The 17,470-nt window shown below is 42.2% G+C and overlaps 1 protein-coding gene across 5 annotated transcripts in view; it reads right to left on the reverse strand.

The window, feature by feature from the left end:
* The window catches only part of Msra (methionine sulfoxide reductase A), a 302,775-nt gene that overhangs the window by 279,008 nt on the left and 6,297 nt on the right, over positions 1 to 17,470 (reverse strand). The window contains exon 1 of one of the 5 annotated variants that reach the window (XM_055609791.1): positions 12,346 to 12,431. The exons of 3 other annotated variants lie outside the window; for them this stretch is intronic. Coding sequence is in view for 1 of the 2 variants with exons in the window: in XM_055609790.1 (XP_055465765.1) it covers positions 12,187 to 12,196 (10 nt within the window). In the remaining variant the exon portion in view is untranslated. Of the gene's footprint in view, positions 1 to 12,186; positions 12,238 to 12,345; positions 12,432 to 17,470 lie in introns of those variants that run through there. One more of the 5 variants, XM_055609790.1, reaches the window with a different exon arrangement.

Genomic DNA, 17,470 nt, shown 5'->3' on the forward strand with positions numbered 1-17,470 from the left:
AAGAGAAGAGAAGAGAAGAGAAGAGAAGAGAAGAGAAGAGAAGAGAAAAGAAGAGAAGAGAAGGGAAAAGAAGAGAAGTTGAGAAAGAAATATAAGTGAAGTATCTAGGGAGGGGCGTAATCAAAACACATTGTATATGTATATAAAATTGGGATAAATTATTAATTTGGGTCAGATTTCTACACACAACTAAAATATAAGCCAGGAGTGGAAAATTGTGCCCATGAAGAAGAAATGGGTATGTCAGTTAAAATGGGCATGTCAGAGGACCATCCTGAGCAGAGGCATTTGGGCTCCTCGAGAGGTAAGTGTGATGCAGTCATTCTTCACATCCTACTGCCTCCAGAATGGGCCTCACAGACAGGTCAGCAAACAGCAGTTAAATTGGGGGAATCACCTTCAAGGGAGAACATGAAAGGATCTGCTGGCTGCGATGGCTTTCCAAGGTGGGCCTGATGTGGTATTTGGATCCAGAAACTCAAGGGCAAAATGTCAGCAGTTCTATTTCTAAATAAGGCCCTGGAGAAAGACGTGAGGGAGAAGGGGGAGGGGGAGGTGTTATATTTATCTCACTTACAGAAGTGTAGGTTCTCAGAAGCCTCCCTCATCCCCAAGAACATTAAGGGTATCATCAAGAAGATAATGACCCGCTATTCTGTCGCCACCAAGGACAGCAAGAGAAATGGGATTGACTGTGTCAAGGGAGAACCGGGTTAAATAGAAGAGCTTCCTGGCAGCAGAGGTTATTAAACACTGGGAAGGAAAGCAGTGCAGATTACGGGTGCTCCCTGGAGGTCTTTTCAAAAAGCAGAATAGCTTGCCAACTACCTGGGGTCACTTAGGTGCAGTTCTGCCAGCTCCTCTGGCCTTAGTCTGGAAGCTAACTCAGGCGCTGGCCCAGCAAAGGGTCAGCTACTGTCATTCTTTTGTAAGGAGCTCTCAGAAGGACAGTGTTAAGAAAATGGCGAAAGCACTCTTGAGATGAAACTTTTCTTTATTTAAATAGTACACTGGGGGGGGGAGGGTTCTTTCTTTTTCTCCTTCTCCTTTTCCTCCTCCTCCTTTATATATTTCCAGAAACGACCGAACCGCATCCTCACAGATCTGTTCTTCTGAAGCATTAACAGGAACATGGGTGGGAGATGGTGTGGGGGCCCTCTGAGCGGATGGTGCAGCCTCCACGCCAGGAACTGCCTGTCTCAGGAAGCTGTGGCTCAGACTGCAGAGTCTCATCCAGCCTCAAAGAGACCAACCCAACAACCTCTTCACTATACAATCCTAAAGTCTTTAAAAGATATATTTATGTTTCTAATTGTGTGTACGTATGTGTGTTGTATATATTGTGCACACATATATTACACACAGAGAGACACACACATATATAGTCAAGATGTATAGTCATGTGTGTTGTGTATATATTTAAGATGACCTCTTACTCTCAAAGTTCATCTTCTCTAAACTCTTTGAGTCTCTGTTGTTCCTTTACGTAAGGAAAGAAACAATCCAGGGAATGACAGACCTTTGGCCCAGGCCCTTCTCTGCTGTCACAATGGCTGCACACCAGGCTGTGTTAACTTCTCTGTCCTCCACTCCACTGAGAGCTTAGTTGAGCTGGGATGAGTGTGGCATCTCATGATTTAATCCTGAGAGACTCAGACAGAAGGATGGACTGGCTTGCTGACTGGAAGAATGGATGGATGGCCTACTGGAGAAGGTACAAGAAAAAGAAGGGGACGAAATACAAAAGAAAGGGACAAAAGGTACAAGAAAAAGAAGAGGACAAAAAGGGGGAAGAAATACAAAGAGAAGAGTAGGGGGAAGAAGTAGAAGCTGAAGCACCTGCCTTGAGATTGCTCAGCTGGGTGCAGCGCTTACCTTTTAAGCTGAGGACCTAAGTTTGATCTAGAACCCACTTACAGAAAAACAAACAGAAAAGACAGGTCTGGTGTTGGACATTTATACTCCCAATGCTGAGGAAGCAGAGATTTCCTGGGCTCTCTGGACAGCCAGATTAGCCTAGTTGGTGAGTTCCAGGCCAATGAAAGACTATCTTAAAAACAACTCAAAACGCGTACAGTGCATGAGGAAAGACACCTAAGGTGGTCCTTTGACCTCCATACACACATGTACAAACTTGCATGTGCGCCTCCACACACACACTCACTCACACAAGCATCTGCATGCACATAGCACCTTATTCTAATAAGCACCTTACAGAGTGAACAAGGGCTAAAAGACAGCAACAGCAATAGAGTTGGAGGCAGAAGGCTGGATCTGCACACTAACCTTCTCACTAAAAAGGCCAGGCACTGTGGGAGTGGGAGGACGGGAGAACATCTGTCTATCTGTCTGTCTGCTATCTGTAGCTTAGATAACATGGAAAAAGCAGAGTCTGCAATTACAAGCAGTATTACTTTATCACACTCTTTATGAAGACTTCTCATTAAATTGTGACACAGAGTTGAGTTCGGACCAAGTTTGAGACAGCCAGCATGCACCAAGGAGGAGACCCAGGCCTTAGGGAGGGCAGTCTTGCCAGATCTGTCTGGAAGGCTGGCCCAGCAAGCTTGGGCTGGCAAGCCGTGGCTCCCACCAGTTATTAATTCCCACCCAGAATGTTATTGATGACTGCAGCTAACGGTCTTGTTTCCGGGATCCCTGTTGAATGATAAAGAAACTGTCCGCTCACCCCAAGTTTTAAACAGGTTCATAAACAGATTTCTGCAGTAATCAGCAAGTAAACAGAGGGCAATGCCCAGTGCGTCACATCCACCACCCCGCCCTTCTTGTCTGCAGCCTCTTTGGGCCCTTTTGTTTTGCAAAGTGATTTGGGAGATTAAGAGGTTTTGTTTGGGTGGGAGGGTGGCACCCTGGGTGACTGAGTACTACTTGATTGCACAACAAAAGACAAACTAGAGCTTCAGCCACAACTCAGCCCTGCTGGCCCCAACAGTTTGCTTTTCTCAATTAATTTATTTTGTTTGAAGAACTAAGAGGGGAAGGAAAAAGCACTCGCTGCACAGAGAACACTCACTAGATAGGAACGGTTGTGATCAAATCAAAAGAATGTTTCTTCTAAAGGCAGAGAACTCCTGTTTGGTGGGCTGGGACTGTCCTGTGTTCTGAGAATCTCTGCAAACAAAACTACCTCACCAGAGCCCTGGGCTCCGAGGCTGGCTTCAAGGAAGCACAGGATCTGCCCAAAACTCAACAAACTGAGTCTATAAGGAAAATTCGAAACTTTATCCCCCAGCTATTAAGGGATGCAAATCCTGTACATTGGAAGAAATGGTAGTTAGTCCTTTCTTTCTCTGCCACATTCAAGAACATAGACTGCAAGTTTATGTATTATGATAAAAATTGTCTCTAAAAACAAAAAATTAAAGTTTTAAACATGTCAAAGCTTATTTCAAAATTCACCACAAAGAGTGTATGGTACACGCCTGTAACCCTGCACTTAGGTGTTAGAGGCAGGAGGATCAGGAGTTCAAGACCAGCCTGGCCTACATGAAACCACGACTCAAAAATTATTTAAAAAAATTTTTTTAAAGGCCACCACCAAGAAAAATGAAATAGAGAGCAAAGATTGAGAAGACATTTTCAATTCATAATTTATGTAATAAAGTACTCATTGTAAAGCATGCTACATATAATGACAAAACAGCCAAGAATCATATTAATTCTATATACTATATAGAAAAGGAAACACAAATTACCAATCCAGAAAGATACTCTATCCCACTAAGCAAACAAGCACACAGATACACAGATAAAACTGCCAGCAAAATACAGCCTGGCCACTAGATTGGTCAGAAGTTATCAGACACTACTAGGTGTGGATGAAGGTGCAGTAAAGCTGTTCCAGCTCCAGCACAGACTGGGGCAGCTGTTAAGCTGGTGTTACAGAGGAAAGCTGACATAGTCAGCAGTGAGCCCCAAGTGCAGGCCTTGCCCAAGATGGCTCACATCTGTCCACGTGACATGTCAAGGAGAAGAGTGACATCATCCTTAGCATTAGGCGAAGACCCGAATAGAATATCCAAAGAACTGATGGGCTGCAATGGACCTATGCTGGCAACACAGATGCATCTCTACAGTACTTGACCAGCTTTGCAAAAGAGGAGAGCAAGCGCTCAAAAACACTTTTAAGCTAGTGGAAGCTGTAAGCATGTAACATAGAAGTTACATTGTTTAAGGCTATGTGTGGAGCAAACACTATAAAGTGTGCACCAGAAGGTTTGCCAATTTCAAGGCTTTAGTTTACATCTCAAATGATTTTTCTTCCTCAAAAATAAAAACTACCTGAAGGAAATAAATACAGCCATGTGTTCATCCAGGATAATGAGTAACTGGGTATTCGTTCTGTCTTGTTCTCTGTTTGAAAGTTTTTCTTAACTAAAAATGTGTTAAGCATTTTAAAAAGATACGCATATAGCCATCGTCTTGGCGTGTGCCTCTGAGTTAGGCACATCATCTTTATCCATCACCAGCATGTGCTTGGAGTAGCTAAACTAGATCATTATCACTCATGCCCGTGTGAGGCCTATCAGCTAAATAGCTTCCCGGCACATTACTCCATTTAGTATTCTTGCCAAGCCTTGGATACAGGTATTAAGACAGCCATTTTACTGACAGGAAACATCAGCCACCAGTGTTTGAGGATTTTTCCCAAGATCACTCAGGTAGGGATGGGTTTACTGCTGAGATCCCTTGTGGGCATTGCCAGGGACAGACACACAGAGATATCTGGAGGCCTATCTGAAGACCTTTTATCATCTGTAAAGTCTGGTTCTCAATGTGAAAGTAGAGCCAATTAAGCAAATAAAGTTCTCCCTCAGTAAAGCTGTTAGAGTCCAGTCAGATCCTCCTCATCTAACCAGCCTTCTAATACAGTGGCTGCCTCTAGAGAGAAGCTGTATCTCAAACCTCAGGGTGTGTAAATGAGGAGTGGAGCAGAAGACCTGTACAGGTATGATTTTGAAAAGACTGAGGAGGTGGTTGCATAGATAAAGCACTTGCCAAAATTGGGCTGGAATTGGTATCTAGAGAACCCACTTAAAAGCCAGGTGGGTGTGGTAGCTTCCCTGTAATCCCAATATTTGCCAGGCCAAAGGTTGGAATCCTCAGGGCAGTCTGGCAAGCAAGACCAGCTAAACCTCCCAGCTCAGAGTTCAGTAAAAGACATTGCCTCAGTAAAGAAAGTGAAAAGCAACCAGGAAAACATCCAACACTAACTTTAGGCCTCAGTCCCATATATGTAAACATATGTGTATGCACACCCACAAACACAGGTACCCACACACTTGCATGCATACCAAATACACACACACACACACACACACACACATGCTCACACACACACAAATGTTTGCTAGTTTAAAGAACTATAAAAAATTCCAAAGCTAATAAAGTAGAAACTGTTATTCTATCTTTGAATGTGTTTTATTTGGTGACTGTAGGCACACACTAATCCCAGTGGAGTAAAAAATAAGAGTAGACTCAGTTCCTGTTCTGAGAGTTTGTGTCACTATACATGCTGACCAAACACACATTGTACTGAGGCTGGAGAGACAGCCCAGTGGTCGAGAGCACTTGTTCTTACGAACCTGGACACAGTCTCAAGAATCCACGGGGTAGCTCACAATCTGTAACTCAAGTCCCAGAAGATCTGATGCTCTCTTCTGACCTCCATGGGAACCAGACACACAAACATACATACATGCAGTACAAATACATATAAAAACAAAGCTACAAAGGTTAACAACAACAACAAAAACCATCACACCAATATAAGCTGAATTTAAGTGCTATGCCACCCAGGCCCTGTCCAGGTTATTAATTACGTCGAGTTCAAAAGCAAACACAGAAATATCAGTATCACCTACTGGAGGCCACGCTTCATTTCACCCAGCAGTAACCAAGCCCCCTCACACCCTGGGATGACCATGAAAATTAATTAGGAGTATGGACTTCTCCCCTACTTCACAGAGAGATGTCCAATCCCCGCATGGCTCAGAGTCAAAGATGTGAAGATGCTGAAGCTCATAATGAAATGCCAAAAGTATCTAGGATAGAGTGACACTGGTACTACCAAAAGCCAAAAGTCTTCACCTAAACCAGAGATGGTTAGAAAGGCCAAATCCAGCCTGGCAAGATGGCACAATAGGTAAAGGGTATCTGCTACCAAGACTGATGAGGTGAGTCTCATGCATGTAACCCACATAGAGGAAGGAGAAAACCAACTCCTACAGGAAGTCCTCTGACCTCCACACCCACAAACACACACACAGACACACACACATACACAATTAAAGAATGTCAATGACTAGGTGACTTGGTGTTGAGGCTATCTGACACACTGAAAAGCAGCAGCATAGAAATATGAAGTTAAAATTACACATGGGAAAAAGTGGGGAAGAGACTATCTCAGTAAAGAGGAAGCAGATGAAAGGCAGCAACAAACTCAAGCTCACTAGACAGGTTTAACAACAAACAAATGAAGCTGTGAACCTGTGATCCAAACAATAGAAAAATAACCAAAATATTAAGTAGGGACCCGGGGAGATGTCTCCGTGGTTAGGAGTCATACTGCTCTTGAAAAAAACCCGAGTTCAGTTCCCAGCACCCATGCTGAGTAGCTCACAACCACGTGTAACTCCAGGGGGATTCAATTCCTCTGGCCTCTGTAAGCACCTGCACGTATGGGAACATATGGAAACTCTCTCTCTCTCTCTCTCTCTCTCTCTCTCTCTCTCTCACACACACACACACACACACACACACACACAAGAAGTTTAAGTATATATCAGGCAGGAGTATAACAAAAGTTCATTCATTCATATCTGAGAAACACTTGAAGAAATAATGTCTGAAAAAAAAATCCCTCAAATCAGAAAAAGACGTAACCTACATTTTCAAGAAGATAAATAAGACAAGAACAGAATGAACCCAGACAAATGTAGGATGAGACACATCTTAATCAAACTTCTTAAAAACCAAAGACAAGAATTAAGGTTAGAAAGTAGTGGTATAGTATAAAGGCAAATCACAGCAGATCTCCATCAGAATCCACACAGTAGAAACGGGCACAAGAGGGCTGAAAGAAAGAAACTGCAGCCTAGAATTCTATACCCAGCAAAGATACCCTTTGGGGGTGGGGCTGGGGAAAAGGCTGCATAAGCAGGAAGACCTGAATTTGGATCCCCAGCAACCATGTAAGAGTCTTGACATTGACACATCTGTAACCCAGAGCTGGGAAAGGGAGGAGCAGAAACAAAGTGATTCCCTGGAGCTCACTGACCAGTCAACCTTGCCATTCTGTGAGCATTAGAGCCCCTGTCTTCAAAAAATAAGAAGTTGAGTAATGTCAACTTCTGACCTCCATATGCACACATGTGCATACAAACCCACAGTCACAAATCCACACACCTACACAAACATGAACATATGCTGGACATGCAAACTCACATACACATACACACAAACACACACACGAACACTCACAGGAGCACATGTATACACGCACACATGCACACAGACAACATGTTATTCACAGGGGGATCCTGACAGTAGTCCCAGCACTAGACTGAGGAAAAACAAAAAAGCTGCTGCCAGCAGACCCAACCCAAAGCACTGGCTCCCAAAAAGTTCTCCAGACAGAACTGGGAAAGATGCTTAAGACATCACTTGGTGTAACAAGTGAACTTTGACCAGGATGGCCTGGGACAATCTAAATACTATTTCATCAGGGTGGTGCCTTGATGAACACTCCTGAGAAACACAAAATAATCTAGAGATGACACATCATTGTAGTACTTGACCTTATTCCCACACAAAGCTAGACAGGCCTCAGGAGCTCTCAGTCAACACCTCCTATCAGACCACTGACTGCACTAGGAAGTCAAGTTCAAGGCGCGTCATTTCTGCCTTGGAGGTTCCAAACCTCGTAACTTGCTGTGAGCCATAAAACTGCCTATGAATCCAGCAATTCTGCTCCAAGAGATAAGACTCAAAATACTGAAAATACGGTCTCAAAGACACATTTGCACACCTATGTCCATGCAGACTCCTTCACAACAGCTAAAAGGTAGGAAGCGTTCATTAAGAGGTAAATAGCAGGTAGGCACAGTGGAATGTCATTCGGTCCTCAAAAGGCAGGAAATCCTGGCACCTGCTAGCTTAGAGAAGATGAGTCAGTGACAGAAGAAAGAACACTAGGATTGTACTTACACAAGGGACTAAAGAAGGGAGGCTGTCAGCAAGAGGAGACAGAAGAGCACAGGGAACACAAAGTACAGGGAAGAACTCTTACTGAGTTCAGAGTTCCAGTTTTGCAAGATGAAAATATTTCTGTGGCTGGATCTCAGCCTTGGGAGCACTCAAGTGTCAGTGTACTCAGTACAGAAAAGACTGAAGTGATAAATTAATACGTAATGCATATTTTATCACTATCAAAAAATGTGTAAGTTTAAACAGTAATTCAGTATCTCCCATTTACCCAGTTATACCCATGTACCAGATACTATGCTAAGCGTTCTGTGTATACTCCCTCATTCCTCCCCTACAGCCTTTGCAGGAGACACCATGAGCCCTGTTCACAGATGGAAAACCGGGTGTTCGGAACTTGACCAGAACCCTACGCCTAAAGGATAGAGACAAATTATCCAACCAAGCTGCTGAAGCTCTGCAGGACGTTTTCTCTCTATGTGTATGTGAAAGGACTATTTGCCTCAAAGGAAGAGTTCCTCTACACATGACAGACTTGAGAACACCTGCTTTTGGAGAGCAACTTGATCTTTTCAAAGGAAAGACAGTACCTTGGAGTGAATACTGGGAAGAGGGACATGAATGGTGTTGATACGTGCAACGAAAAAGACAGCATGGCTACAGGGGGCCTAAGCCTCCCACAGTTCAAAACGCATCATTGGAGTGCCCTGACTGTCCAGGATTAGACTCCAAGCCATGGGCCACCCTTGAAGCAGGAAGAACGCAGGGGCTTTTATTTTAATTGTCCGTAATGGTGGCTGTGGGGGAGGTCTTCCCCGTAGTCACGGTGAATGTAGAGCTAAACTCTAACCCCTCTTAATTCATAACCGGCAACACATGGTCAAGATTAACAACAAGCCAAGTAACGTTTTCTTTTTCAAACATGAGAGGCAAAATGAGGTAAGAACCAGGCCCCTTCCTGCTTATTCCTTCAGTGGGACACCCAAAGTGGCCATGGAATAGCCATCCCTGTGCTGGCTTTGCGGATGGAATTAGGAGGCAGCTTTTGGCCTACTGTAGGGTGATTCATGCTTATCGGTTATATGTGTCCCCTTCCACACCGGCCTACAGTAGGAGTTAATCATGGATGTTGAACATTAAGCACCTGGGGCTGAGCCTCCACCATCATTATTTCATCAGCCACGTCATGGCCACCATCACAGCCTCCTTTCTCATCCCCTAACGCATGTTGTCTAAACTCCTCTTCAGAGCCTACACCTCTACTTCACTTATATTGGAGAACAGCATATATATATAAATATATGTATTATATATATTATATATATGGGATATAGCTGTCACTGTGTTCAATGCAGGAGCTGAAACAAGCCACCCCCACCCCCACATAATACAGGGGGGAGGTTCATTGTACTCTCTGAAGATGCCCCACTACCACTGCTGGCTTAGCCAGGCCAGACGGGCTTCTTGGTCCTTGTCTATGTGACAACAAAAACAAAGCAAACAAAGGAAGATTGTTATATAAACACCCACTGTTTGTTCCAAAGCTGTATCTTTGCTCGCTCTTGTAACATAGGTAGGTTCTAATACGTGAGCAGTGGGCCTGACCCTCCCATCTAATTCCCTACATTGTTCACCCCACATGTAAGTAAGAAGACCCAAATCACTGAAATGCTTTGGCCATGGAAATGCGGTATCCAAAACAGTGGTCGAAGCCATACTTCTAAAACTGAATAGACTGGAGCAAACCTCCATTTTTCTTTTCTTTTTTTTTTTTTTTTTAGAACAGTGCTCTAAAATATGTATATTGAACAATGAAAGTAAACACCCCTTAATCTATTGAAATAAAACCCATAACAGCACTGCTTTTTTGTGTCCAGGCCTTTTGAGCTTGATTTTTAAATCTATTCTCTCTCCCATTCGCCGAAGTCGCTTCCTTCCCAATTACCCAAAATAACTTCATCAGTAAAATATTAGCATACAGAAGTGGATGCTCAGTAAACATTTGTTGAATAAATGAATAAACGAGTGAATAATTATAAAATACTGGACGAAACCCCTCTGAGAGGTTTGCATTCGATCACGGAACTAGGTGCTTGGGTAAATGGTGCCTACACTGAAATGGAACTTAAGAGCAGTCGTGGGAAAAGAGCAAAATGTTATCCCATTTCTGTCTTAATAAAACAGAATACAAATTCAAGTGTCATGCACATGCGCCTGGGGATGGCTTCATTCAAAGTCAGCCCACAGTCTTTAGACACGTTAAAAATCAAACTAGTAATGAAACTATGTTATGAAATGCTGATGTGTTTGCTGTCTAAAGGATCAAAAAGAAAAAAGTGTACCTTGAATTGATTTGTTTGTTTCTGAAAACTTTAATGAATATATTTCTTAATCAGAGCTGTATAAAAAGCTTATTTGAGGGAGAGTTATTAATAGCCAGTTAACAGTGAACACCCTAACATGTAACTTTTCTTGTTTTAAGATATATAGCTAGTAGGCCACAGAGAATGTATTGGCAAGAAACTTTGTTGGGTAGAGCGACTAATATTTACCAAATCTAAAACACAGTTACAATATAAAATACAGTTTTACCAGGACCAAAAATTTAGTATTTCTTAAGGTGTATTCCAACATCCTTGTTTTCTAATTTGTTTACTTTTATTTTTCTGTTCGAAAATAATTAGTCATACAATTAGATCAAGTTTGTTCTTTTACTGAATTCGCTGCAAAGAAGCTAGGAAATAAATTCGCAAATAATAATTCTCTTAACTCGAGGGGGAAAAAATAGACTAAACCAAATAATCAGCCTACTTAGCAATCCACAGTGGCAAAGGGGTGTGTTAAGTGGCTGTGAAACTAGGAAAACGGTCAGGGGGTCTGAGCCGATTCACTGGACTGTCTTTTCACTCCTTGAGGTTTTCAGTGTGGACTTGAATGTTCTGTGACGGATTCTGTGACTGGTCATGTAAGCGCCCCTTTCCAGTGCCCACAACTCTGCCCTTGGCTCAGCATCCATTTTAGTTATATCAGCAAGGGAGTGGATAAAAGAGCTTATAAAACAAAGGTTGACATGTGGGAAACCCAAATAAACATTATTACTTTCGCTTTATTAAACATAAAAATGTTGGTTAGTTGTTTGTTTGTTTGTTTTTCTGAAGAGGTGGAAGAAAATACTTTCGCTTTTAACTTCACACACCTGCATTCAGTTTCGTTTGTTTTAAAATCATATTTGCGCACTAAATGACATTTCCAGGATGGCTGATGTGTCTCTATAATTTTATTTTTAAAAAAAAAGCCTCAACAATCGATCGTTGAAGGCGCGCATTAACAAGAAACAATGAACAATTTGTTTTTGTCGAAGGATTACAAATCGATAGGTACAAATTCAAAACGAAAGCATGGATCTCAGAGCATCTTTCAGACTGCCCCTAAATGATCGGCAGTTACATGAATACAGCCAATTTTCCACTGTCCTCTCAGTCCACAAAATAAAGAGAAAGTGAGGATTGCGGGGACATACCATCCAATCCCACCATTTTAACACTGCTTTTTAGAAAGAGGATAGTTACTGGTAATTAGGGTAGTACATAAAAACCTATCCCTGCCAGTGAACCTTCCCTGTAATAACACTGATGTTTAAGAGCAAAACTCTCACAACCTACCACAAGCAGGCCTCAGAGCAAATATTTATTAATAAGAAATCAGAGAAGTATATCTCTAAGTAAAATAATGGGTAGAATTTAAAAAGAAGATCAACCAACTTTCCACATTAAAAAAAAAAAAAAAACATTTTGAGAGTCAAGATACAGAATCCTTGGATAAAACCTTAGTCAACTCAAAACTGATGAAATTTTTTTTCCCTCCAACTATTTCATACACAGCTCACGGCTTCTTACCCAAAAGGTTTACATTTCTATTCTTTACCACTCCAGCCATTTCTGCCAACATCATAAAAATTACCTTTGCTCATTTCCTCCTCACAACGCGAATTCACCGACCACAAACATCCCTGCAGACACCTCCCCACCCACCTCCCAAAAATGGTTCAAGCAAGACACACACGCACACGTACACACACACGCACACACACATAAAAAAAAAAATAATGACCAAGCTCACAGTTCCTGTTTGCCCTTCAAGCGAAGTCGGGTGTCGTCAGCTTGCCTTTCTGGTCTTCCGTATTGTCACTAATTGCTGGGGGGTGTAGTTTAGGACGGCATGAAGCTGCAGAAATCAAAGCTGTGGCTTTAAGAGATCATTTTCTCAGACACATGGATGAAACAACTTTGACTTTACCCCCTGGCCAGGCTGCCATAAAAATCTTAGAAAGACTCCTTGAAAACTCAATATCTGGAAATGGGGAGGGGAAGATTAAGTAAAATAAAAACATTTAAGTCTAAAAGCTGCTGTTCCAAACATAACTCCGAGGATATCTGATTTGATTTGAAAGCAGGTTTGTATTGATGAGCAAAGTTTATTTTGTAGAAAATTACGATTCTCTCTAATTAGACACTGTCTTTGCCATCTTCTACAATAATTCTCTTTCTCACGGTCATGATCATACATGCAAAAAAAATAAAATCAAATACATTATTTCCCAAATGCATGGACACTGGGGAGGATGCCTTTTTGAAACAGGCTTTTTTTTTTTTTTTTTTTTTTTTTTCCTGAATGCTGGTAACTAAATGTCAGAGTAAGAACCAATACTCTCCAACAGCCCAAGAGACTTCAAAAACCTTCTAAGTTTGAAAACCAAAGAGTTGTGAGTTTTCCTGTATCCCAGGACGGTTTTCTTTCTGAAGCTCAAGCAGAGAAACAGACAAAAGAGGCTGAGACAACTGAGCCCTGCCAAGTCTTGCCTTTTTCAAATGTCCTCAGCGCTCCCTCTGCCTGCCTCTCTCTCTCTCTCTCTCTCTCTCTCTTTCTCTGTCCCTTCTCTCTCACTATCCCCCCTCTCTCTCCTCTCTCTCTCTCTCTCTCTCTCTCTCTCTCTCTCTCCCTCTCTTCCCCCTTCCCTCCCAGTATGGCAACCTTCCGAGCAGTCTTGGCGGAGGTCCAGACTATGCCAGTCTGTCTGAATTCTTGTCTCCAAAGGATGTCCTTTGCGGATCAATTAATACATGTGAAAACAGGAAGCTGTGGGACAGTACCCAGATCCTGGCATGAAAGCACCGGCTGCCGCCAAATCACCTTACAGATTTCCTGGTGCCCTACCTTTCCCAGGCATCACTAGCATGTTCCCCGCAGTGAGCTAACATGTTTGCTGCTTGGAGATGGGAATCTGTTCTCTAGAAATGTCCATATGCGACGTGTGCTCAACCTGCTGAAAAGCTGAGATCCCCTATAAGTGGAGATGGATGGAACTTTAGGAGTACCCATACTATCATTCTTTTTATAACATTTGTTTCTCCTTGCCCTGACACAAAGTATCATGGGAGAATAGGAAAGGAGGCATGCAGATTAAAAAAATTTAAACTGCCTTGCCTCATCCTCTGCACAATGAACCTGGCTCTGTTTGATCAGTCACTCTTATTTTTTAAGGAAACTGTATGTAAACTGTCCATACCCAGAATTCTTCTGGAAATGCAGGGAAAAGAGGAAATCGTCTCAGAATGGAAATATCCAGGAAAGGGACTGGCAAAAACACTAGCGTGATTAGTAATGTGTATGCATGTACAGATGACCCTACTGTGACACCTGAGTCTCAGCCACCACCTGCTTACTAACCTAGCGGAAATATAACTGAATGGCATGCATCACTTTTTAAAATTTGTAGCGTGTGTACTCTTTGAAACAAAGCAACGAGAGTGAACTTCACTCTTTTACCTGGCTAAAGCAGGCAGCTTGCTGGTTGTCAGCACCAGGAGCTGAGACTTAGAACACCTATGCTCCGGAATGACCAGATCCTCAGTCAAAGAGGCAAGAAGTCTGAGTTCTCATCATCCATGGGTCTGTTGCTTTCCCGTTTGGATAATCTCAGTGTCTCAGATTTGCAAAATCTCTTCAAGACTAATTTTCTCATCTAGTAAGAAGGGCTAGAAAGTCCTCATTGACTCTCCCTGTGCATTCCTAAAATATCTGTTCATATCCTCCAGTCACCAACTGGATGTGGTGTCAGCACAGACAAGACTATATGTCACTTACCCACAAAAAGTGAAAGTCGAAAGAGGACCAGGGGTAAGATGATCAATACTCACCTAGAAAGACAAAGGGGATCGACATTGGAAGTAGGAGAAAACAAGTAACAGGACAGGAGCCTAGCATAAACAACATCTGAAAGACTCTACCTAGCAGTGTATCAAAGCAGATGTTGAGACTCATAACTAACTCATAACTTATAACTTCAGTAGAGTGCAGGGAATCATATGAAAGAAGGGGGAGTTAGTATGACCTAGAGGGGACAGGAGCCCCACAAAGACAAAATATATCAGGACACAGGGGTCTTCCATGAGACTGTTTCTCCAACAAGGACCATGCATGGATATAACCTATAACTCCTGCTCAGATGTAGCCCATGGTAGCTCAGTATCCAAGTGGGTTCCCTAGTAAGGGGGACAAGAATTATTTCTGACATGAACTCAATGACTGGCTCATTGAGCTTCCCCTCCCCCCTGAGGGAGGAGCAGCCTTGCTAGTCCACAGATAAGGACATTGCAGCCAGTCCTAAAGATACCTGATAAGCTAGGGCCAAATGGAAGGGGAGGAGGACCTCCTCTATCAGTGGACTCTGAAGGGGGCAGGGAGGAGATAAGGGAGGGATTGGGAAGGAAAGAAGGAGGGGGCTACAGCTGGGATACAAGTGAATGACCTGTGATTAAAATAAATAAATAAATAAATAAATAAATAAATAAATAAATAAATAAATAAATAAATAGATAGATAAATAAATAAATAGATAGATGAATAAAAAGAAATGAAGATGTCTAAAAAAGAAAAAAGTGAAAGTCTTCCAAAAACCTCTCTACAATGCTGTTCAGCAAGTACTAAGTGAACAAGTCATGAGAAGAGAGCACACGAGCAGCACTCTGAATTTTTATAAAACTGTGAATGATGGTTTAAAAAACCCAAAACCACACCCTGGTAAGTCACAAAGCTGATAGATCAAGGGAATGCTACAGAAACACCATGCAAGTTAAAGTAAAGCACTAAAGAAACAAAGGAAAACATTAGCTATCCTTTCAAACAGGGATAATGAAACAAGGACAGGATCTTGGGAGATTTTAAATTCACAGTCAAACTGTTGCCACCAAAGACAAAAGCGCAAAAGAAGTGACTTATTACAAAGGAACATGATAAAGAAATAAACAAATAGGCAAATAAATAGATGACAGGATTACTCAGAAAACATGGAGGCTAGAAAGAAGTGGCAACCACTGGTGGCCCATAAGAATTTGGTACAGGCTCGATTGCCGCAGATACAGGTCACAAGACAGAGAAATCATGCTGGTCCTCCCCTAGAAACTTCCTCCCTGCTAGCCAGGCAGACTGCTAGAGGAAGAAAAGGGTCAACAGTCTCACCAGCTGTGCATCCTGTGAACTATAACAATGAACATCATGGTAAATTATGCACGCAACTGCAATAGCGGCATAAATGGTATGGGAACAACCAATCGCTTTCTTATTGCATTGAAAAATCCAATCAACAAAAGGGAACTCGTGCCTGGAATTTTAAACTGTAAACTGGACCAAGAACCTATGGCTAGGGATGCCCTAGGCCTTAGGAAAAAAGTTATTATTACTATTATCATTATTAATTTTCTTTTCTTTTGCTGCATGGGCTTAGTGTCAAACTGCCTTCTGAATGCTTACCTGCAAACCCATAGGTTAGTGCCTCTCTTACCCCTCATCAGAAAAGCCTTCTGCTTGAATGTCTTGTCTAACCTGAATTATCCCCAATGTTCCACTTCCATAGTTACATCCCCGCTTTCATACCTCTCAATGAGAATTACATCCAAAACGTGTTTTATGAGGACATTCAAGATAAGGTAACAACCAAAATAGAAATGACAAAGACTAGGGAAGAAGCAAGGAAAGAAGGCAGAAATCAGAACACTCATACAGACATGAGCATGGGGTGGGCTTCCTCTCTTCCAGCATGAGACACTGGCCAGATGTCCGGTGTCTAAAAGAGTAGACACCTAGCAGCTTCTGAGCACATGCAGAAAGGGAATGCTGGTGGACACACAGCAATTACAAAAAACATTATTGCAGGTTCTCCAATGATTAAAAGCAAGTACGGAAGCACACGCCTGTCATCCCCAGCACATGGAAAGTAAGGTAGCAAGATTAGGGCCTTAGGCCATTCTGAGCTACACAGTTTAAAAAACTGAAAAGAGAACAACCAACAATCCAACAACCCCCTCCACCCCCTTTGGTAAATATCTAGTAGTACTACGTTCAAAAGATGGTTGTACTTGTGTGTTGATTGTTAACAGTATTCACAACAGCCAAAATGTGAAATCAATGGGACCGAGCAGCAAACAGATAAAGAAAATAAGACATATACTCAAGATGGAAGACTACTCAGTCTATAAAAAGGAGTAAATCCTGTGACTGTACCAGGTACCCAGTGAAATAAAAGACCCAAATTGAGGGACACCTGCCACTCACTTCAATGTGTTCCCCATCAAAGAAGGGGAAGCAGAGAGTACAACCGTGGTTCCAAGGAGCTGAGATGGTAGAGAGGGAGGGACTGTCAAAGCACACACCATCTAAGTAAATCAGCAGAAGTTGAAGAACGCTCCTGTTCCACACTGCAGCTGTAGTTCTGAACAACACACGGTACACTTGCTGAGTGCCGAGGGTAGCCCACAGCATTTCCACCACATACTCAATAAGCAAGTGACGTGACGTGCATGCTAATTAGTTTTGCTAGGCCACTGCACAGCATGTTCATATTTCAAATCTCACCTTGTTCTCCATAAGTATAATTTTATGTCAATTTCAAAAAGAAATAATAAAATTAAAAATAACACCACGGACCAACATCTCTTATAAATATAAATGAGGAATTTCTGAACCAAATACTAATGAGATCCTGGCTGAATTCTGCAATGTATATAAAAGATTGCCAACCTTGACCAAGTGCCATTGTACCCTGGGAACACAAGGCCTGTTTAACACCAAAAGCAGTCAACACAACACATCACATTGACAGAATTAAGAAGCCACATAATCGATTCTGTGGACACAGAAAAGCATTTGACAAAACAGCCTTCATCAGTTAAAAAAGAAAAAAAAAAAA

This window comes from Psammomys obesus, unplaced genomic scaffold (genome assembly GCF_907164565.1).
Source record: "Psammomys obesus unplaced genomic scaffold, mPsaObe1.curated_primary_1811, whole genome shotgun sequence".
In the NCBI taxonomy this organism is placed as follows: domain Eukaryota; kingdom Metazoa; phylum Chordata; class Mammalia; order Rodentia; family Muridae; genus Psammomys; species Psammomys obesus.